Here is a 23703-nt window from a genome sequence, read left to right on the forward strand (position 1 = left end):
CTCGATTTGAAAAATACAGGTATCATTTTCTTCTTTACAGATCGGGATTTTCTGACAATTATCAAAGACCCAAACTTTGTTTTGAGCCTTGGTCGGCAGATCGTAATAGTACAGCCAAGTCTCGTTACCTGTCACGATGTTGTTCACATACCGAGATTGTCCCTTATCAAACTTTTTTAACATCTCCCGGCACCAAGTCACACGTCGTGTCATCTGCTCTTCAGTCAGTTGATGCGGCACCCAGAGAGAACAAAGTTTCTTCACGTGCAAATGATCTTGCAGAATCGAACGAATTGCTGGTGCATTTAGGCCCAAAGTATCCTCTATCTGTTGGTAGGTCACTCGCCTGTTTTCGTCAAGCATTTTCCTCACAGCAGTAACGTTTTCCTCCGTAACTGACGTTCGTGGCCTTCCCGGCCTCTCAGAATCCTCCAGAGTGAAATTTCCCCTTTGGAATTCTCTATACCACCTGAATATCGTTGTACGATGTGGACAATCATCATCTAGTGCAAGAGTCATTTCTTCTAAGCACTGGTCTATGGTTAAACCACGCACGAAATTATACCGCAAAACTGTCCTTATCTCATTTCGTGACCACGATGCCATCGCAAGCACTTTACACTCGCACTACTAATGAATAACTGAGCCCATCGACTTGGCGCGGCGGCTACTATGCACGTATGAACATGTCTCAACAAGCAGCTTCCTGTGATTCATTGTTGCGTCATATTGCAAAACTTTCCTAGTACCCTTAAATAGCATATGCAGATGATCTGGCCTTGATCTTATATGGCAACTCCAGACTACAACTGGAAACCTTAGCCACTGAAGCATTAGAAGACCTTAACCACTGGTGCAACCAACATAAACTAAGCATTTCAGTGGAAAAAACCTGTCAAGTTCTCTTCAAGGGCCGCCTGGATCCGCGTAGACCTCCCAATATCAAGCTAAATAACCAAAGCATTAAACTGGTAGACTCCCACAAATACCTGGGAGTAATCCTAGATAACAGGCTAAACTTTGTACCCCACTCTAGATACCTACTAAATAAAACAAAAATCATAACTGGGAAACTACTTAAAATCACCAGGAAAAAATGGAAAATCAAGCCATCAACCTTGCAGTTATATTACAAAACGCTTTTCCTTCCTACCATATGCTACGCCGCAGGGGCCTGGGCCCCTAGTGTCTGCCGGGACCAAGTAAACAAAATCCTTACTAGGGCTCAACGCTTCTTCCTCCTGGCCACATCCAGAGCCTGCCGCACAATATCATCAGCAGCCCTAGAAGTCATATGTGGGAAACTCCCAATCAAATTTGAGCTCAAACTCATTCCTAAAATACCAACGCAAACTAGATACACCAAAGGAAATTGGGCAATACAGCATAGACCAAAACCTATCAGGAAAGGAAGACAGCACCCGTCTTAGATGCCAATTCCTGCAACAATGGCAGGAAGAATGGGCCACAAACACAAAAGGAAGAACCACGCTCCTATACTTCCCTGAAGTCATGGAATTCGGTAAAAACTGCAAACCCTGGCTTAACCCAAGCTTATACACGATGTTCTTACTATCAGGACATGGTAGCCTGAACTTCAAGCTCTACTCCTTCAACTTGACAGCGTCCCCAAACTGCCACTGTGGCTCCCCAGAGACAGTACAACACATCCTATTCGACTGCACACAATATACGGACCTGAGGATGCCGCTGCAACTTGTTACTAATGTTTACTTGCCAAGTGAGCTACCAATATTGGTGGCCTCCCCGGACCATTTCTCTGCCCTCTCCCTATTTGCAGAAAAGGTCTTCTCCCGCAGATCAAGACTACTGAACGCAAGAGAACAGACCTAGGTCGAAATTTGATGGAGGTCTGCACTCTACATCTGTATGAAACTGTAAGGAGCTGGTGAGTACAGCCGCATTGCCTACCAAGTAGAAGACTCAGTCAATGTGGGCACATGCATGAATAGGAAACTCAAACCTGTTGTTGACAAGTGCGTGAAGTGAGTGATTGTGACCAGCATAACCACATCCAAAAAACCATTAAAAAACTGACAGCAACTTAAAGACTGACTACAAGAAGAGGTTGAACACTCAACCTACTGACTGTTAGGTAACTGATTCTGATGCACATAAACTGGTGGATCAGATACTCTTCCTTGTACTAGACAATAACTAACACAAACAACCAAACACAGGTTGCCAGCTCTAGGACAGGATGCGCCCTGCGGGAACTGTGCTGAAGCCTGCCATGTCAAACAGCCACAACCACTAGAAGAATCAGAGACAAGAATGGTGGACACAACCATATACTATGCCCCACTCTGGACAGGACTGAGCCCTGCGAGCTGAGGGACGAGTCTCAACACACTGGACTCATGCGACAGGATTCTAAGCCATGCACTGAAGCAACTGGCTCAGTACAGGTAAACCTTGTAATAGCTTTCTCCTCCCTCCCTCACCCAACTGCTGGGTGTGCCAGTTCCAGGACAGGATTGGGCCCTGCAGGAACAATGCACGTTTAGGGATTTTATTATTCTATTACACATTGTTATTAGCTAAAATAGTAGAACCTGGCTGCCTCCTCGTGGCTAGGGATGGGAGCGGGGGGGTTGGGGCACACCTCGCCCTCGACCCCCTGCTGCTAAATGCCAGGCGCCAGCCACAACCAACATAAAACAACACACAACTCACACTAACCTACCCAACTAGTAATCAATAAATTAAAATCAGAACAATTAAACATAAATTCAAACTTAAACTCGAACTCAAACCTAAATCTAAACTTTATCTATAACTCAATCTTAACTTAGACTTAAACTTGAACTTAAAATTAATCTTAACCTCAACTCTAACCCTAACTTCAACATAAACTAAAACTTAAACTTAAAACTGAACCTTAATCTAAACTTAAACTTGAACTTTAATTTAAACGAAAACAATAAATTAAACTTCAACTTACTTCAAACCTTAGCTTGAACCTAACTTAAACGTTAATCTAAACCTTAACTTAACCTTATTAGTGGAATTTCACAACACTGCTGGCAACAAAAAACGCTTAACATACGGCGGACATAGGGGACACCCTGGAAACCGCCAGTAACCTACATAAATACTTTGCAGTACCCTTTGTACAAAGGGTACTAGGAAAGTTTTGCAATATGACGCAACAATGAATCACAGGAAGCTGCTTGTTGAGACATGTTCATACGTGCATAGTAGCCGCCGCGCCAAGTCGATGGGCTCAGTTATTCATTAGTAGTGCGAGTGTAAAGTGCTTGCGATGGCATCGTGGTCACGAAATGAGATAAGGACAGTTTTGCGGTATAATTTCGTGCGTGGTTTAACCATAGACCAGTGCTTAGAAGAAATGACTCTTGCACTAGATGATGATTGTCCACATCGTACAACGATATTCAGGTGGTATAGAGAATTCCAAAGGGGAAATTTCACTCTGGAGGATTCTGAGAGGCCGGGAAGGCCACGAACGTCAGTTACGGAGGAAAACGTTACTGCTGTGAGGAAAATGCTCGACGAAAACAGGCGAGTGACCTACCAACAGATAGAGGATACTTTGGGCCTAAATGCACCAGCAATTCGTTCGATTCTGCAAGATCATTTGCACGTGAAGAAACTGTGTTCTCTCTGGGTGCCGCATCAACTGACTGAAGAGCAGATGACACGACGTGTGACTTGGTGCCGGGAGATGTTAAGAAAGTTTGATAAGGGACAATCTCGGTATGTGAACAACATCGTGACAGGTGACGAGACTTGGCTGTACTATTACGATCTGCCGACCAAGGCTCAAAACAAAGTTTGGGTCTTTGATGATGACGACACACCCGTAATTGTCAGAAAATCCCAATCTGTAAAGAAGAAAATGATAGCTGTATTTTTCAAATCGAGTGGAATTGTGGAATGTGTCGTTTTGGACACGCAGAAGACAGTCACAGCTAAGTGGTATACTGAACAATGCCTGCCTAAAGTCATTGGATCTATGAAGAACCTGTGGCCAAAGTCAAGAATGGACACCTGGTACCTCCATCACGAAAATGCTCCAGCTCACCGCGCCAAAGCCTGCACCGAATATTTGACCACGACAGGACTGAAACTTCTCGAGCACCCTCCCTACAGTCCAGACCTTGCTCCCTGCGACTTTGCACTGTTCCCGCATGTGAAAATGAAGCTAAAAGGGAGGCGGTTTTCCAGTGATGAGGACCTTCTACGGGCTTGGGAAAACGAGTGTGCTTTACTCCCTAGTGAAACTTGGCAGAACTGGTTTAAAGATTGGTTTCGGAGGATGGAGAGGTGTATTGAATGTAGAGGAAATTACTTTGAAAAAATTAAATAAATAAAGCTGTATTGCAAAACTTTCCTAGTACCCTTTGTATATAAAAATTATGCTGCCAGGGACTGCACTCCAACTGAACAGTAATAGTAAAAGTTGATGGGTGTGAGGATGCAGTGCAAAAAATGGAATTGAATAAGTGAAACAAATACTTGAGAGAATGAATGGAAGTATGGGTGTGAGTGAGAATGAACACAAACTTTAATTCTGCTTTAATAATACTAACCCTTATTTTAGCTGTTTTTAAACTTTTAATTAATTAATTTAAGTTAACCTTATAGTATTCTGTCTTAAACTTTTCTACATACCATTGCATTCCTCCTCCTCCTGTGTGAGAAAGAAGATGGATGTATGGGGGGGGGAACAAAGTTGTGTAGTATAAAATGTAAGAAAAAAAACAAAATCAGAATGAATGCAGAGTGTGAATGAGAGATTTGAGCAAAACAAAAATCTATCATCCCCTCCCCCCCCCCCCCCCGATTGACTGGCAGGCCATTTATGGCCCCATGCCTATCTCAGCAGACACCATGGCGTGGTGTGCAGACACTGGCTAGTGTGTGATAGTGTCCAAAAATGGAACTCCAACATAGGGACCCTGTCCCTATGATCTTTCATTTCTACCACCTGGGGTGGTTGTTCTCTCACTTCCCCCCCTCTTTGCCTGCTGGGTGACCCCCACTGCCAACTCCTATCCCCAGGTCAGGATGCCCATCCTGACCTGGAGTCCTCTTCTGTCCCACTTTCAACCAGGTGGGCACCTTCACTTCTATTGCCCCCCCCCTTCTCTCTACCACCACTTTAATCCCCACTAGAATTTGCTGAGCACGGCAAGCTTTAAATTGTCATTCATCTCACTGTTTGGATGATTGTTAAAGTTTCAAAAGGGGTCTTCTGCTTGCGATCTCTTTACAAGGCTATGCAGGTCAATACCACATGATTTGTCAGGGTCAAAGTCGTTGACTTGACACGTCGTCTTATATATTTCAATCGTTTTGCGGATGTCCAAGTCTGATTCATACAATTTATGAGCTAATATGAGCTCTTCATTGTTGTCGTAGATCTCGACATATTTCATCTCTGACAGTATCTCTGTTTCCTCATTGTGAAATGGAATGCGCAGCGTTACCATCTCACACTTGTACTCATTGAGATCCTGAGCCAAGTAACAGTTTTGATAGTGTATTATGTGTGGATACTGTTGTTTCTTGCAGATCTTAGCACAACAAATTGTAATTTGTGACAAAGCATGACAGAGTAACACGATCCAACATGATAATATGATTGAGCAATACAAATACTTGTATTGTTGCAAACATAAAGCATTGTACTATGATTTTTAGCGTTTCTCACCAACCATTGAAGTAAAAACGAAAACCAAAATCTTAAAAAGCTTTATATTTAAATTTACAATAGATCAAACAAAATAAATGTGATTATACAAATAAAATGTTACTGATAATAAAATACTGAATTAAGATAGAATAAAACAAATGTAGTTTACAGTGAATGTACAAATAAAATGATAATAAAATACTGAATTAAAATGCAATAAAATATACCAGATTAAAAGCGCTAAAATAACTGAAGCTTTCAAAGGCTTCTGCCTTCTTTCTCAACAGTGCACTTCTATTCTGCGGTGCCTCATTATATACCAGCAGGTTCATGGTGCATCTCACTTAAACGTGTACTGTTCCCGTACACGTTGGAACCGGAAGCGACTCGGGAGCATTCCAGGCGAAAACATTCATCCCCTCCAAGGATTACCGCCCCAAAGAGGGGATGAATGTGTGTACCCGTCTCTATTTATATTATTTCCAATAGAACTAATTCGTAGGCTCTCGAGCCACTTGCAGTCCCAAAATCTATGTGCCCGATCAGTGATGACTGCTTCGTCCGGGGACGAAGCATTGTAACAATACAAATACAGTAGACTCTTGATTTACTGAGATCAGATTAACCGGGACACTTCAAGACTCAAAATTTTAAAATAAAAAAAAAATCTCACTTAAACGTGTACTGTTCCCGTACACGTTGGAACCGGAAGCGACTCGGGAGCATTCCAGGCGAAAACATTCATCCCCTCCAAGGATTACCGCCCCAAAGAGGGGATGAATGTGTGTACCCGTCTCTATTTATATTATTTCCAATAGAACTAATTCGTAGGCTCTCGAGCCACTTGCAGTCCCAAAATCTATGTGCCCGATCAGTGATGACTGCTTCGTCCGGGGACGAAGCATTGTAACAATACAAATACAGTAGACTCTTGATTTACTGAGATCAGATTAACCGGGACACTTCAAGACTCAAAATTTTAAAATAAAAAAAGAAATCAACCATAAATCATAAAATTCAAGTAATAACTAGAATAGGTATAAACAGATGTTTTGCAAGTCATAAATAAACGACAAAAAGCAGCGTTATATGTCATCATTGGGAGATTAGTGTGTCTATTATCTTGTAACTCCCACTGTCTTCATACCTGCCACAAAAAAAAAAAAAAAAAACCAAATGTTTAATTTGTTTTAGTGCTTCACATTGATTGTTGAGTTCCGTTGCACCGCAAAAGGACAAAATTTTATTTCAATAATTATATCAGGAATTCGGAATTTTTTTTTTATAGTATTTTTTTTTTTTTTTTTTTTTTAGAAAATTCAAAAATGATGGGCAAATGCAAGAGTTGTGATTTCAATTAAAAAAAAAACTTAATTATTCAAAAGTTTGAAAACTGTGCATCTGTTAAATTTCTAATTAACCATTATAATGTTGGTGACCAAAACTATATGCAACATCTTAAAAAATAAATGCATGTCCAATATGCACTACTCGCGTATTGGACATGCAAATAGTGCGTGGTAAGTTTTTTATCTATTCCCATACTTTTTATGTAGGTTAACATTTTTTGATATGGTAAGTCCCCAACTTCTGTAGCTTCAGACTTAAGTTTATATTTTTTTTATATGACTGAAGATTTCAGGGAAGGGCGACACATTTCGCTATAATAACTTAAAAACCCCCAGAATTTCAGCTATTGGTATTATTCAAATAAAATTGAGTTTACTACCTGTTTATAATGAATTGCACTAACAGAAAAGCCCAGTAACCCAGAAAGTGCAAATTGTTTTATGGTAGTAACCTCCAGAAATATATTTTAGTAAAATGTGAGCTCCCATGGGGTGATAATAGTGTGTTTTCACCTTGTGAAGTTCTTTTTGACCTTTATCGTGATGTCAACTAAGAGAATAAGTGACAGTGGTACTGGTAAATCTACCAAGAAAAGGAAAACGATTGAGTTGGATCAGAAAATTAATAAGGATGTATGAAAATGGTCAAACATTAAAAAGTATCACGCGGAATTCAGATTTGTCAGTGGCAACAGTGAACACTGTAAAGGAGAAAGACAGAATACATGAAGCAGTGAAGCGATCGGCACCAATGAAGTCAACTATAATAACCAAGGTTACGAAATACAAATCAGTTTTTACAGTACAGTAAAAAAAAGTGCAGATATTATCAACCCAATGCAGGATGAAAGCCTCCACAGCAATTCATGTTGAGGGAAATGGACCATAATCTGCCACGCTGGTCCAGTGCGGGTTGGCGGATCAACCGTATTCAGCATTCAGGGGCTTTAACCCCGGTCTACTCAAAGAGCGTGTGCTACTGCACTCCCGCTCCTGACCACTCGGCTACGGAGGCGGTTCAGTACAATAACATGCGTTTTTTCTTCCTTATGTTTTCTTTTCTTATGTCCCGCTCAGACTACTTCACCACTGTCCCAGATAAAGTTTTTAATTGAACTAATTAAAAATATATAACTATTTTTCTTCATTCTTTTGAGAATATTATGTGGTTTTTGTAATTTTGGCATATCAGGGATATAGTAGTAATATTTTATTAGTCATTTCCGAGTTATGTAAAACTCAACTTATGTAAGAAGTCCTGGAACTTATATCTTACATATGTCTGGGACATACTGTATTTTTGGATTAACCAGGAAATTTTTTTTACCATCTGTCCCGGGAAATTGAGAGTGTACTGTACTTGTATTGTTGCAATCATACTATTCAACAAATGGCTACAAACTTCTTCCAAACGTTGATTCAGTAGAGTAAGTAATGGGCATGAGCATAAATTATTGTTCATGATTTCGCTTCTAGCTGTTCGAAATTTAGTAGGTGTTGTCAAAGATGTTTATGCAAAAAAAATCTTTCGTGCATACAAGGGTACACATGTGATATATTTTTTTTTTTTTTTTTTTTTTTGGTAGTGCAACAAAAGCCTGTGGCTTTGCACTGTGTAGCAAATACTATATCTTGAAAAAAGAATCCCCTATCCACCTTCTGACATAATCTCCAACGCACCTGCATGTAATATTAAGACACTCAAAGATTAGCTGCCAAACATATCTAATTCTACAACACCCAAATCCCAATTCTCGTTCTAAATATACTCGCCCTGAGAGGAAAACTAACTTATGACTGGCTCCAGGAGGCCTTAACCAAAGTTTTAATTAAAAACTTTATTAGTTTGAAATTACAATACAGAACATAAATATAATGATGAACTGTAAACCGCTGTCTTGGTATGCGAGGCTGATGGTGTTGTAAGAACAGCATTACAAGAGTGTACATATTACTTAATATTAATTTATTTAATTTTAATTATTAATCTTATTAACTAAATTAATAACATATAAAACTATTTAAAACTTAAATCTAATCTTTACCTGCTAATAGCTATTTGTTTGCTAATTCAAGACTAACCCTTAAAAAGAAATGTGTAATCAAATTAACTTTATGTAAATCAAGTCAATAATTTACCAGTTCTGCTTTCTTTACAGTCACTGAAGAAGTGGTACAGGAAGTACCACAAAACATCTGAAAATCTGTAATTCTTTAAGAAATTAAAGGCAGATTACAATCCACACAGGTTTATGTGCCCATTATTTCAACAATTTCCAATTCTTGATATACCTTTGCACCATGCTGCTAAAGGAATATTCAAGATCTATTTATGACAAACTATGAGAAAGTGAACAGCAGAATTGAAAAGGAAATATAAATTAATATCATCAAACTAGTAAAAGCAGAATAAGTATTAATATTGAAAGAGACAGGATACCAATTAACTCTTCAATAAATTAATCTACTATTAAAGCATTCTTGAGTAAAACAGACATTATTTTTAATTCACTTTTACCATTGCTGAAAAACTTTATTTTATTTGGTGTTACTGTAGTAGCAACATCATCCATCTTCACAAACTCTTGTCAGTTATCCTACAAAGCCCCATCCCTCAGTGTTATGTTCATTTGTTGTACCATTGTTTTCAATAGTTTTCACCAAACCCATGCTTTGAAGCACATGTTATTGCACCTGATGCAGTATTGTACTAAGCAATAAAAACACTATGAATAATATCCAAAATATTTTACTTTAACTGCTCTTGTTTCCTTTTTGTTAGGATCAAGTATGTCAGAGTTAATATGCTTTCTTGAGGTTATAAATTGATTCAATTGCCACATAAAACTGGTGGTACCAGGTGCTTCCAAGACTACCCCGTGACATACCCATGCTGTCTGAATTATTACTGCTGTCTTGTCTAGATGATCCTGCAATGCTTCTTTAACCAGTGACTCCATTATTTTCCCTGGAACAGAAGTCAACAGGTGTGTAATTACTTGTCACCTTTTGATCCCCCTTTGTGAATTGGGATCACATTTACACATCTTCAGTCCATGGGCACCACCCTCTGAGTCCAAGGAAGCTCTCATAATTACGGCTCAGGGTTTGCTTACTTCCTTTGCTGCCTCCTTTAATATAATTGGATAGATCTGATCCATCCCAGGTGCCTTTCTTATGTTTAACTTCAACAATTTCTCCTCCACTTTGCTCTGTTATTACAAAATCGTTCAGCCCCCTGACAGAGTTTGAAAAAATTCTGGCATTCCCTTCCCTGAATAACCCCACTATATGTGAATGTAGATACAAAATACTCAGTTTGTTAGCTACCTGAGCAGGATCATCAACAGTCAAACCATCAATATCAAGTGGACCAATCTGATTCATCCCCTTCCTTCAAAAGTTTACATAAATAAAGAATTCTTTGCATCTTTTGCCAAAGATTTCTCTGCCTTTGCCTGCCTAACCTCCATTGTGACTTGATTACAGACCAGCTTATATTTTCCCTAGGCTTCTGTATCACCTGATAATTTATATGCATTTTTCTTCTGTGCCATGAGTTTCATTAGTTCATCTAACATCCATTTAGGCCTAGTAGCTTTCAAGGTTAATTCTTTGAATGCTGTTGTTATTTTGTTATTTTGGTTTTCAGGAGCATTAGCAACTAAGGCCATATTACTCCGGGATATGCGGTGGTCGTTCCCTGACCTTTCCGCATCCTCCGTATTTGGTGGTGACGGGCTCGAACCCCGGTCTAATCAAGAAGCGTGTGCTACGCACTGCTGCTCCTTCCCACCTGGCTACGGAGGCGCCTCTCTCTTTGAATGCTTCCCATTTAGAATTTGCTGTTGGTAACACATCAGTCGGTCCCACTGTATAGAATTTTAAAACAGTCTCAGACCACCGTAGTCACCTTGACGAAAGCAAAAACCCTTCTCTTTACCCCTTGCTACCATCAAGGGGTAAAGAGAAGGGTTTGAGAAAATCCTACATCAGCACACTGTAATTACTGCCACCTAGTGGTTCCTTTATCTGCATATTCTTAATTCATGAAGAATCACTACTGATAATCAGATCAAGAGTATTACTCCCTCTGGTTGTCTCTCTAACATGCTACTGTAGAAAACAATCATCCAATAAATCCACAAAAGCCTTGATAGTGTGCAAGTGACCAATCCACAAGTTCCAGTCAATAGCTAGGAAGTTAAAATCCCCTATTATAAGACAATGTGATTTACTGGGCCACTCTTTCATTGTACTTATCAGGGTCATTAGGCCTATAACACACTCCTACTCTCAATTTTGCTTTCCCAGTGCAAATGTCACACCAAACTGACTTAATATTGCACTGTCCGCTCATGTCAACTTTATGCACTTCCCTAGAGTCTGTGTTTCTTAAATAACATCATAACCCCTTCCTATCCTGTCTGTGCTTTCTGTACACATCGTACTCCCTAAATTTCAATTCTGCATTCCTTATGTCTGTGTGACACCACATCTCTGATATCCCAACAATATCTGCCTTTGATGTTTTGACGAGCACCCCAAATTCAAATATTTTTTTACTAAATTTGCATTTATTTACTTTTAGCGTTGGTGTGCACTGAATAAGAACAGGTACAGGTATACATGCACCTGTTCTTATTCTTAGCTATCCTAACACAGACCTATTTAACAAGCTATTTACTTGTTCTGCAATGACTCCCATTAGTCCTTTAAATCGCCAGCAACTTGTTTTTCAAGCTGCTGCTCATTCCAATAGAAGCAGTGCAAGAATCACTTTCACCTGTGCTAGGGCCTACTATTAATCTATTAGTCTGTGTATCTCCCTACCCCCAAGCTAGCAGTTTTCAGACCCACCTACCACTGCCTCGATAGCATCAGCAAATATTCTTGCACCCTTTCTACTTAAGTGTATCCCATCCCTGTAGAAGCAGTCTCTCCTGTTAACAAGCAAAGACCGCACTCAGAAAAAAAATCTACCCCACGAGCCTTGCGCATTTCTTCAGGGCCAAATTGATTGACAAGGCTCTCATCATATACTCCCTCCTATCATGTTTGGGCAGGATTGCAGACACTTTCAAATTCAACCCTAATTCGCACCCCTTTTTTTTTCCAATATTGATCTGTACTTGTTAATTAATTCTGCCATTCTCCTACTCTTAATATCATTAGTGCTAACATGTACTACAGTATCACGTTTTGTGCCCTTAAAAGATATCTGCTCTACAACAGTGTCATCAACTTTGGGTGGAACAGGATCAGGGGTGTCTGCCCTTGGCAGACACCCTGATCCTGTTCCACTTATCCTTTTTGCATAATATATTCCCCATGTCACCACCAACAACTACTTCCTGTGGAACCAACGTATTCTGCAATGGGGATTGCCCCTGTGTTGCCTGATAATCCAGTGAAAGCTCTGGCATTGTTATGGGCGGCTGAAAGCTTGATGGCGGCCCCCAATTTCACTCCTTTGAGGGCATCTACTCTGTTCTTCAAGCTCTCATAAATTCCATAAAGCTCAGTTGGCGCCTAACTTCCTCACACTCCTTACGTCGAACACACACAAATACATCCCCGTTATCAATATCATTTCACGGTCTGGATAGCTCCACAAACATCAAACAAGCAGTACATTTCAAAAGGCTGTGATTCAGAGGACAACCACCCCTCTGTTTTCCCCCACGCCACAGCACTCCCACTCCGTACAACCTTTTGCTTTGCTGCACTGAGGCATGATTTTGAATCAACTTCAATATAATTAAAAATATTACACTAAACTTGTATCCCAATGCAGTAATAATACTATATATATCAGTATTGCATTTTAATGTTACATTTTGTAAAATCTAAGTAGTTATAATAGATAATAAATTTAACTATCTATTGCGACTACATGATTCAAACTCTTGCACTATCTGTGATATTATATCTATGCCAAATCACTGATTCTAAAAGCTCTGCGAATATTACTGTCATACGTTACGGTCTACATCGCAAGTTAAATTATTAAAACACATAAGTAGTGCTATAATTTATAATCCTCTGCTGATACTCATCACACTGCTCCAAGTTGTGTAGAAACCTCCAGTATCGGCGCCTCCGTAGCCAGGTGGGAAGGAGCAGCAGTGCGTAGCACACGCTTCTTGATTAGACCGGGGTTCGAACCCGTCACCACCAAATACGGAGGATGCGGAAAGGTCAGGGAATGACCACCGCATATCCCGGAGCAATGTGACCTTAGTTGCTAATGCTCCTAAAAACCAAATAACAAACAAACCTCCAGTATCTGCTATATCGATACGAAAACAAGGCAGCAGAATTCAAATGCTGCTATCGGTACAATGCCATCAGAAGTTGACTGTGGTTTTTTATGCAATTACAAAGCCAACTAAAGAATAAATACACTAAATTAATCAGAAAATCACAAATAAATACAATACTACTAAATTGAAACCAAAAATTATAGAAAAACAATAATTTCAAATGAATAAATAAAAAAATCCACTTAGTGGCTTGTAAATACATCTGGCTCCCACTAGTCTCGTCCTTACTGCCAACTGAAAATGGTATGTGGGCATGAGAAAACTGCCATCCTCCCTCAGGTAAAAAGCTGGGACACTGCTGTCACTAAAGCAATAATGAAAGTAATTTCAAGTATACAATGATGTTTTTAAAAATTTGTATGGGCTACTGGTCAAAATTATGAAGATCTAGTCTTCCTCCTTCTCAATTCTGACACATCTCGCAGAAAATTTTGCTGTCTTGCCAAGTGATGCAGAAGTGCAACAAACAGTCCAGATGTAGTGTGTAAACATTATCTTTCCATAGTGGTGAGCACATTGATGACATTGAGCAATATAATCCATTAGTAATCTATAGTCAGAAGTGTACTTTGTGCCACTATTAATGACTGGCACTTGCTCAATGACCTACAAAAATGTGTCTGGCCACCAGGAAACGAACTGGTTTAATCCCATTTGTTACCCTTGAAAGAATGTAAGTGTCCAATCCAGGAAGACTGAAAATCCAAAAAGTGTCCATTTTGTAGAAGTCATTTAGTGTTCATAACATGTATCTGTTAAGGGAGATTTTACTGTACTTGATTAACTTTGTGTGAAACAGAAGAAAATTGATGTGGTGTTAATGGTAATGACCCTTCAAGAGTAATTCTCTATTAACAGCTGGTGCAGTATTGTTGGTGATTGGCTCATGTTCTTACCCAGCAACTGACCAACCAAGTTTAATGACAATACGGGGATACATTTGGCTGTGATGTTCCCGTTTCTTCTACCTATATTCCCATTCCAGCTACAAGATAGGGCTCACCTCAATAATACCCATTCCTTTAAATGAGGTGATAGAGGCCTTGTTTGTCCAGCATGGTCACCCCAACATGAAACCCCTTGACTACTTCCTGTAGGGTAATTTTAAGAGCTTGATGTATAAAACAGTAAGTTCTGGATATTGCAGATTTGCAGTGACCAATAGAAAGAGAGGCTATGAAACAATCCACACAACTACATTAATGTACAAACACTTTTAATAGTAATCATTAAATTCTAAGAGCCAAGGTCTGCATTCATGTGTGGGGGCATGACTCTACATGGTTGTTATGTTTATATATTTTTTGAAAGCTTAATGTAATAAATTAATTTTTTATTATCTTGTTTTGGACCCTGATATATGTTCCAGAATTTTTTGCACATACTTCAAAACATCCTGTGTGTGGCATTAAACAGGGGGGGGGGACTTCCTGTGTTAAACAGGATTTCAGTCTTAAATATTAAATTAATATTAATTTTTATTTTAGTAAAATTCATCTTATGGGGTCTTACCAGAACATCAGAGCTGCACGTACAGCTATATGCAATCTTATTTTAGGTATGTATGCAATTTACTTGTGGTTTTTTTTTTTTTTTTCTTGCAATATCTAAAATATTAAAATTTTATTAACAAGAATTTCTGTTGTATCCAAGTTATATAAATTATAGTTCTCACACTTCACTAATATAATGCTCATGAACCGTTAGTACCCTTTTGGCTATTGTTATGACTACAACCAGTGTTATTTCTACTGAGAAAAGCCAGAATTCATTTCCCATCAGGCTAGGAGGAACTTTTTACAGCAATTTTACAGAATTAAAGGAGGGTATGGTTTCTAAACAATCACAACGACAAATGTTTGTTGACACTTGTATAACGATTTGAATATCATGAAAATGTGTAAGTTCTATATATATATATATATATATAAAATAATTAAATTTAATTTTGATTCAGTTATAAAGAAGCATATATAGGACTTTGGTTTCTAATACCATCAAATACCAGCCAACTCTAATAACTTCAACAACTGCTTGGTCACTGGTGACATGGCTCCTGCATCCACATGATGGTCAGTAACTGTGGGGAAAACCAACCTTGGGGCTAAAAGGAACAGAAACTGAAACCAATGTATTTCCACATTTAGAGCCAAAGAGCTCTCAGCACAGCAGTCATGACAGTGATAACTTCTGTCAATGAGACTAACAAAGGACACAAGGAAGGAGTTTGCAACATTCCTGGTATTGCATTCTCTATCAGCACAACCTGTGAGGAAGCCCCCCTCCCCCCTTCATCATTCAGTGATGCCTTGAAAATGTTTGAACGTCTCCAATCAGATTTCTCACTCAAGACACTCCAAGCTATTATTAGTGCTCAGTTCTTTAAGTGGAATTCCAATTCAAGTCACCCCACATAACACACTGAATTCTTCCAAGGGAATGATTGCTGAATGGGATCTGTTAAAAGTTTTAAAAGAAAAAAAATAGTCCATGAACTAAAAGATCAAAATGTCACTCAAGCAAAAAAAATTATGATTAGAAAAGATGGCAACTTATCCATACTCAGAACAATCTTTCAGTACACCTGCTCAAAAGCTCCACAGCAAAGATCGTTCAACACGATTGTTGGAGCTTTGTAGAAAAAAATTTTTTTTGACTGAATTATGATGACGGATTGATGCAGGATACAGTATGACCCAGAAACAAAACAGATGAATAAACAGTGAACACAGTCATCTTAACCCCCCCCCCAAAAAGACATGGTTCAATTGTCTGTCAACAAAGTCATGTTGGCAGGTCAGTCCTCCACAACTCTATCATCTTCACAGATTACCTCCAAAAAGGCAACAGCATCACTGAGGAGCATTTGGGCAGTTATTCATAAGGCATCTCCTAGTCGACAGTGCCCCCTGCTCAGAAGGCTACTCTTAGTTGACTTTAAATGCATTGAAAATCTGCAACACCTACCTTATTCTTCCCAACCTTCAGACTTCTTCCTCTTTCCTAAAATGAAGAAACCATTATAGGACTGCGGATTTCAGATTTATGGAAACAGAGTGGCTGTATTTATACTTTGCAAATCACTGAAAAATTTTCAAACAACATATAGCATCTTCTCGGAAAGCTTTTTTAACATACATTTCATGAATATCTTTTGCAATTTTCTCCTAATCTGAAATAAAATTTCATGTTAAAATAGAGTAAATGAAAAAACTATTTGATGCAAGCTGACTGCCAATAAACAGGTGATTTGCATTATTATGTCTATATGATTTGCCAGACATGTTTTGAAAAGTTGCAGCTCATTACAATTTCAAGATAGTCATCCCTGATCACTTTGTATGCCCAGCTCCTTAGACAAAAATATTTGTGTTTGTGGGCCAATTTTCGTGTTACGCAGACTAAAAAAGCCAAAATAACCACAGGAGAAACCATGCGTCTGAGATCGACTAACTCAGCCTTGAATGAAAAGGACTTCAAAAATTCCTCCAGTCACCCAGACTCCCCTCCAAATGTGAGTGGAATGATGTATTATGCCAATTTGGCTACTACTATTTTTTTTTTTTATGAAAACCCCAAACACGAAAGGTATCAAAACCTATAGTACTTAGTACCGTGCATGGGTTGAAGGAAAAGTATGGGGGAAGGGGGATGCCGGAAACTTTGCTCTAGAGACTAAACTTGGGTTTCACCACTTCAAGCCTAAGCAAAGTGGTGGTATTTCACTGGTTGATGAAAATCATCTACCACCTTGACATAATGTAGCAGCAGCAGCAGCAGTACTGCACATATGTATTAACCACTTTTTAACTATCCTCATATATAAGTTCCAAAAATTTGGACTTTATTTGTTATGTTATTCTGTTGATGATCACATTGTGATCAACTGCTTGAACTTAGTGAGAAAATCCCACTTGGAAGTTTTATATATTTAACCATTTTACTAGAATTTTGATAACTTGGCACTTAGATACCAGCAATACTCCAATCACACCCTATCCAATGGTGCTTCTGTTTCTCGGGTAGTAGAACTGTAAGACAGACCTGGCTTGATGGAGAACAAGACATCCAATAGAAATGGAGATAGGCATTTACATCAACCTCTGAGCAGCTATTAGAAATATACTTTGAATGTGACCAAAACTTTCCGAAAAAAAAAAAAAAAAAAAAAAAAAACTGACAACACGTTCTATCACAAAATAATGTAGACCAAAACAGCTACAATATACTATCCATATTGTAGCTGTTTTGGTCTACATTATTTTGATAATTTTCCTCATCTACAGGGGCCATCCATATATCAGTTTCATGACAATATTGTGGGTTTAAGTGAAACCTACAAAAATATTTTTTGATTTAAAAATGTCATGATGTGACATACTAAAATTATAAAAATTTATTCTGACAAAAGTTATTTGCTAGATGTCACCTGAGATTGAGTGAAAAATTAGTTTTCAGTAGTGTGTGTTTTGCCAAATTCTAGTTTGGGGGGGGGGGGGGGAACAATACTCTTTAACGGTGCATAGAACAAACTGGAAGGCTGCCAATTAGGTGGCCCTGTCCTATGGCATACCAGAAAAAAATAAAATTATGTTATATATACAGTAGAGTGTCAGTTATCCAGAATAATGTCAGACCTCTTCTGGATAGCAAAATTTTCTGGATAATTGAACATAAGATAAAATTAAATAAATTCCGTTATAATGTATTAAGGTAAAAGAAAAAGAGTGAAATAGAGTGAAAAAAAAAATTTTTTTAATTAAAAATAATAATAACTTATACATAAAAAACACACTTTTATAATCGTTTTTAATAAGTAATGTTCTTTCGTTTGTTGTAACCTTTTTTTTTTTTTTTTTGCTCCAAGATCTCAAGTTCCTTAATATCAATTTGATTATATCACATTCTTCCCGGTTTTCTGTCCATTTCAGTGCTGTTTCTTCTTGTTGACATTTTACCATAAAAAAACAGTAAAATAATAAATCACACGGTTTTGGGCTGGTATTATTCTAATCGAATCTGGAGCTAAATTAAACATAATATGAAAAGAAGAGAATAAAATATATCATGGAAAATTAGGTTCATGTAAGAGAGTGACTTAATCACTCAACTTTTTCTGAAAAAACCCATTAGTCCTAATCCAACATTTCACCAGATATATGACGTAAAAATAGAGACAGAAATACTCTCGTAGCATAATAAACATCTGTCTCAAATACTACCATTAATAAAAAAAAAAAAAAAGAAAAATCAGCCTTTCAAATTATTCCGGATAACCAGTGATGAGCTGTGAATATTTTAACAATGGGCTCGCTTTTTGATCGACCGATCAAATTCTACCGAGTAATTTGATCAGTTGCGGAAGTGACGTCATCCATGGATTCCACCAGAGGCACTTCCCATGCTCCCACTATTGGTAGTGTCATTGGTGCACGTAAGGCATTTTTCGTGACTGACCGGTATGATATCTCAAGTCAGGAGTGGATTCAAGGGGGTGGAGAGATGGGGCTTGTTACGCCATTAACCATGCATATAAATGTATGTGTATTTTTATTTATTTATTTTTTTTTATGAAAACTCCAAACACAAGAGGTATTAGAACCTATAGTACTTGGGTTGGCAGTTGAGAAGATGAAAGAAGATATTTGTTGACATTGGACTTGAACTTCTGTAGACTAATTTTCAGGAAATACGTGTGAAGGAAGGTTGTTCCAGAAAATGGCAGTTGAATGAATAAATGAGGAAGATGACAAGTTGGACAGTAAATGGATGTTGGTGGCATGTGTTCGGACTGTTTTGAAAGAGAGAGCGGGAATTATAGAAGCCAGTTCAGAAGAATAGTGCCTGTGGAAGTATCTGTAGAAGAGGCATGCAGCAGAAACAGAACGTCTATGAGAGAGCGAGTGGAGAGACTCTGTTAGAGATGAATCATTAATTAATCTAACTGCCCTCTTCTGAATGGAATCAAGAAGCCTGAGAAAGGTTTTGGGGGCACCACCTCAGATGTGGGAACAATATTCCATGGCAGGGCAGATTTGCGATTTGTACGGAGTGAACAGCTGTTTGGAAGAAAAGTAATGCCAAAAGCTAAAAAGAAAACCAAGTTTTTTAGATGCAGAGGAAGCAATATTTGTAATCTGCTTATGCCAAGAGATAAGAAGTCAGGGTAATCCCCAAAAGAGATATATCATTTTGCCTAGAAATCGGAGTGTCACCAAAGATAAACATAGGAGCAGAATAATTCTTTTTGCGAGATATAAAACAAGACTGAGTTCTAGAAGGATTGAAATCAACTAAGTTGTCTTTGCCCCACTGGAGATTGGCATTTAAGGAATTTGTAGCGGATATTCGAGAAGTTTGAAGCTGATTGAACAGGGCAAGGCTTCTCAAAATGGAAAGTGGAATGCAATGTGCTATCGTCAGAAAAACTATGGATAGGATTTCCAGTCGATGGAAGAAGGTCATTAATATACAAGAGGAAAAGAGTAGGAGAAAGAACTGAACCTTGGAGGACACCGGCATTAGTGGAGAAGTTAGAAGACAGAGGAGCCATCTACCATCACCCTCAGTGAGCAATCAGAGAGAAAACTGGATAACCAATTACTAAAAACAGTTGGAAAACCATAAGATGGAAGCTTGTTTAGAAGACCTTTATGCCAAACACGATCGAAAGCCTTTGAGATGTCAAGAGCAACTACTTGTGTTTCACCGAACCTTTCCATTGAATTAGTCCATAAATGGGTAATATAAGCCAGAATATCACCAGTGGATCGACACTGATGGAATCCATACTGGCGATAGTTGATCAGACGGAAGGTTTCTAGGTAGTTTAAGAGTTGGCAGTTAATTGATTTCTCCATTACTTTAGAAAGAGTAGAAGTAATTGCAATGGGACGATAATTGGATGGGAGGGATTTGTCACCCTGTTTAGGAACTGGATGGATGTGAGCAAATTTCCAAGCAGAAGGAAAAACACCTTTGGAATAAGAAAGTGAAAAAAGGCCGCAAAAATACGAGTAAGTTCAGGAGCACAGGTTTTGAGAACAAGTGGAGAAATACCATCAGTACCTGGAGCTTTCTTAGCATCAAGATTCATCAAAATCCTTCTGACATCCTTTTGACAGAAGACCACAGAAGGCATCGAATGGAGCTTGTTGGGAATGGTGGGAGGTGTTCTACCAAGATCATTAATACACGAGTTGGAAGAAAAATGGGATGCTAGTAGGTCAGCTTAATCCTTGGCCGAAGTGACAACAGAACCATCTGGTTTTGACAGAGGTGGGGGAGCAGAGATGGGTAAAAATTGCAGCCAATAGCTTTGGCAAGAGACCAGAATGCTCGGATACCATTAGGGCAAGAAGCAAGTTTTCTACTCTTAGCCTGTTCAAAATCTAGTTTGGACTGATTAATGACCACTTTACAATTGTTGGGAGCTTTGGTGTAGGCAGAAAATGAAATTGAAAAAATGGAAACAAGCCAATTATGATATGCAACATTCTTCTCTTGAACAGCCTTAGCACATTTATTGGAAAACCACGGTTAAGATAAAGGACTAGATTTTAAAGTGGAGTGTGGAATAAAGGATTCCATTCCTACAAGAATAATTTCACTGACATGATCTGAGAAGACGTTAACATCAGAAGTTTTGAAGCAGTAATCCGACCAAGGAAGAGAAGAAAAGAAATCTCGCAGGTCATCCCATTTTGCATTCTTGTAATACCAAGCAATACGAGTTTGGGAATAGCATGAGATAAAGGCTCCATTGGAGAAGAGACAATCACCAAGTTGTGATCTGAGGTATCTAAAGGACCACTCACTTCGACTGTGTACTTAGAAGGGTTGTTTGTGAGAAAAAGATCAAACGTATTGGCTGTATGGTTGGGATTGTCCAGTATTCTTGTAGGTAAATGAACAATCTGTGCAAAGTCATTAGAAATTGCAAAAGCCTCAGCATCTCAGCCAGTTGGGTCGGTGTGACTAGAAAACGGAAGCCAGCTGGAGTTGTGAACGTTAAAATCACCAAGGAAAATTACCTCACTGTTAGGAAAGCTGGACTGGAGAAAGTCAAGTTGCAAAGAGAGAAAGTCAAAGAGCTCCAAGTGATTAGTGGATTTGGGAGAACAGTAGAGACAACGGATGAATTTGACACAATGAGGTAGAGAGAGAGAGAGATTTTAAGCCATAGAAGATCGAAAAGAGGAGATTCCAGATTACCAAGTCTCTGATAGGGAATATCGGAAAGGACATATGCACAAGTGTACCACCTTTGAGGAAAAAGGAATCATACAGCGAATAATTTGGGCAACTGAGATGAGCAGCAGTTGAATCAACTGAACTGAGATTCTGTCAGAAAAAGTACATGGGGTTTGGCAGACTGCAAGTGGAAATGGACATTGTTGAGATTAGAATTGAGACCACGTATATTTGTAAAACGAACCAGGAAGTGTTTGGGAGGTTTAGATCTTTTTGCAGATAGTTTACTATATTAGTTTGACAATCCATGGTGTATTCAATAGTAAGGAAAAGTGGGTGGGACATGCTGTATGAAGTAATGAAATTTTTTTTATATGGCATACGCATGGTAAGAATATAATCCTTGACATAACGTGGCCTCAACAATGCCTCCCGCATACACACTACTCGGACTTCCTCCAGTCACTGTCTGGCAGAGTAGAGGTTGCAAGATTATACACTAGCTGATCCGGAAGCCTCCTAAAGAGTTACCAATAGGTTCGGTCTAACTAGCGACCGGCTTGCAAACACTATATGAGGTCTATCTAAAAAAAAAAAACCTAAAAACCTCATTGTCATGCCTCCCCTTGCAATGTTATCTCAATATGATAGTGTCTGGAGGTATCATTGAATTTTTGAATAGTATGACATCACAATCATACTTCCTGAAGTTTCTACTGTAATAAGTATGATTGCAACAATAAAAGTATTTGTCATATGACAGTAACAATACAAATATTTGTCAACAATTCTTTTTTTCGTCTTGCATTTTCGTTACATTCCATTGTTATGTGCCCCTAACAGCTGTGTATGTCGCTTCAACTACAAGTTCTGTACTTGAATCAATGCTGCTTTTCAGAGACATTTATATATGTTGCAATCGGAAGTATACATCTCTTACTTTAGTTATCATAAATCCATTGTCTTCCAGAAATTAAGAAAATTTGCAAATGTTCAATAAAATATTTACAATACAAAAGCTCTTATTTCGTAATCAATATACAAATCAAAATACTGAAAGAAATGCAAAGGATGTTTCACATAAACCATCTACCATGCATGCTTCGCACATGCGCAACTTTTTTATTAGTCTTTTTTTTTTTAAAAATTCAGGAAATATAATGGATAGATTTTTTATGATAAAATTTTAATATTGCGAATAAAAAATAACATGAAATATTTCCCATATTACAAATAACAAAAACTATTACAAAACATTCCACAATATAAAAACAAATATTACATTTAAAAAAATTATTACACAAATATTCAAGAAAAAGTTATTCCAAAAATTGCCATATGCAATTACTCTATTAATATTTGTTGTTGATCTGCTTTGCTCAATAGCTGAGTGATTACAAAGGAATGATTTGACGTAACAATCCGGATCAAATTGAAGCAGTGGTTTTCCATTTAGATCATAATAATCTGCAATGTGTTTAATTGTCAACATTATTCATTCATTTACTCAATATTATTTGTTACGCTGAAAGAAATATCTTTGAAACCATTGCTAATCGCAATGGTTGCAAAGATATTTCTGTCTTTCTTATTCGAAAAAGGGATTTCACTCGATTTTAAAGATAAATTGTCTTTGACAAAATCTCTAAAATCATTAATTTTTATTTCATATTTTATCAGAAAACTTAAATTTCTTATTCAGTTTTCACTCTCAGACCACTGAGACGAAAATTCTTTCATATTCCACGTTTTCGGGTAACCTATGTTAAAAATTTCTTTCAATTCCTCGTCGTCAGTGGAATCATTATTTAATTTAAAATTGCTCTGTAGCATTAATAACTTGTTACAGGTAATTTTTTAAATGTATTCTTACTTTCGAATTTGATTCCTTCAAATTCTTTCCACTTCAACATACTCTCAATTTTGGTGTCATAATTTCTTTCGGAATTTTTCAAGTTAGCATTTATAGTTCGAATAATTAATTTATCTTCTTTTACCATAGTGATTCTGTAAAGCTTCTGAAAGGTAATAGAGCTCCTTCAAGATGTCAATCATTAGTGCTAAATGGTTAAGAAATTCCAGATTTAAAAGTCGATTTAATAATCAGGAATATATAACTTCCGATTCAAAATATTTGCGCAAAGCGGGATAA

General features: G+C 38.0%; 1 protein-coding gene across 1 annotated transcript in view; it reads left to right on the forward strand.

Moving 5' to 3' along the window:
- l(1)G0004 (RNA-binding protein pno1) overlaps nucleotides 1-23703 on the forward strand; it is a 68563-nt gene that overhangs the window by 39354 nt on the left and 5506 nt on the right. Inside the window, exon 7 of the mRNA XM_090373519.1 lies at nucleotides 14846-14916. Coding sequence (XP_090229645.1) covers nucleotides 14846-14916 — 71 coding nt within the window. The remainder of the gene's footprint in view (nucleotides 1-14845; nucleotides 14917-23703) is intronic.

Source organism: Mastigoproctus giganteus, chromosome 5 (assembly GCF_048544385.1).
Source record: "Mastigoproctus giganteus isolate SK-2022 chromosome 5, ASM4854438v1, whole genome shotgun sequence".
NCBI lineage: Eukaryota > Metazoa > Arthropoda > Arachnida > Uropygi > Thelyphonidae > Mastigoproctus > Mastigoproctus giganteus.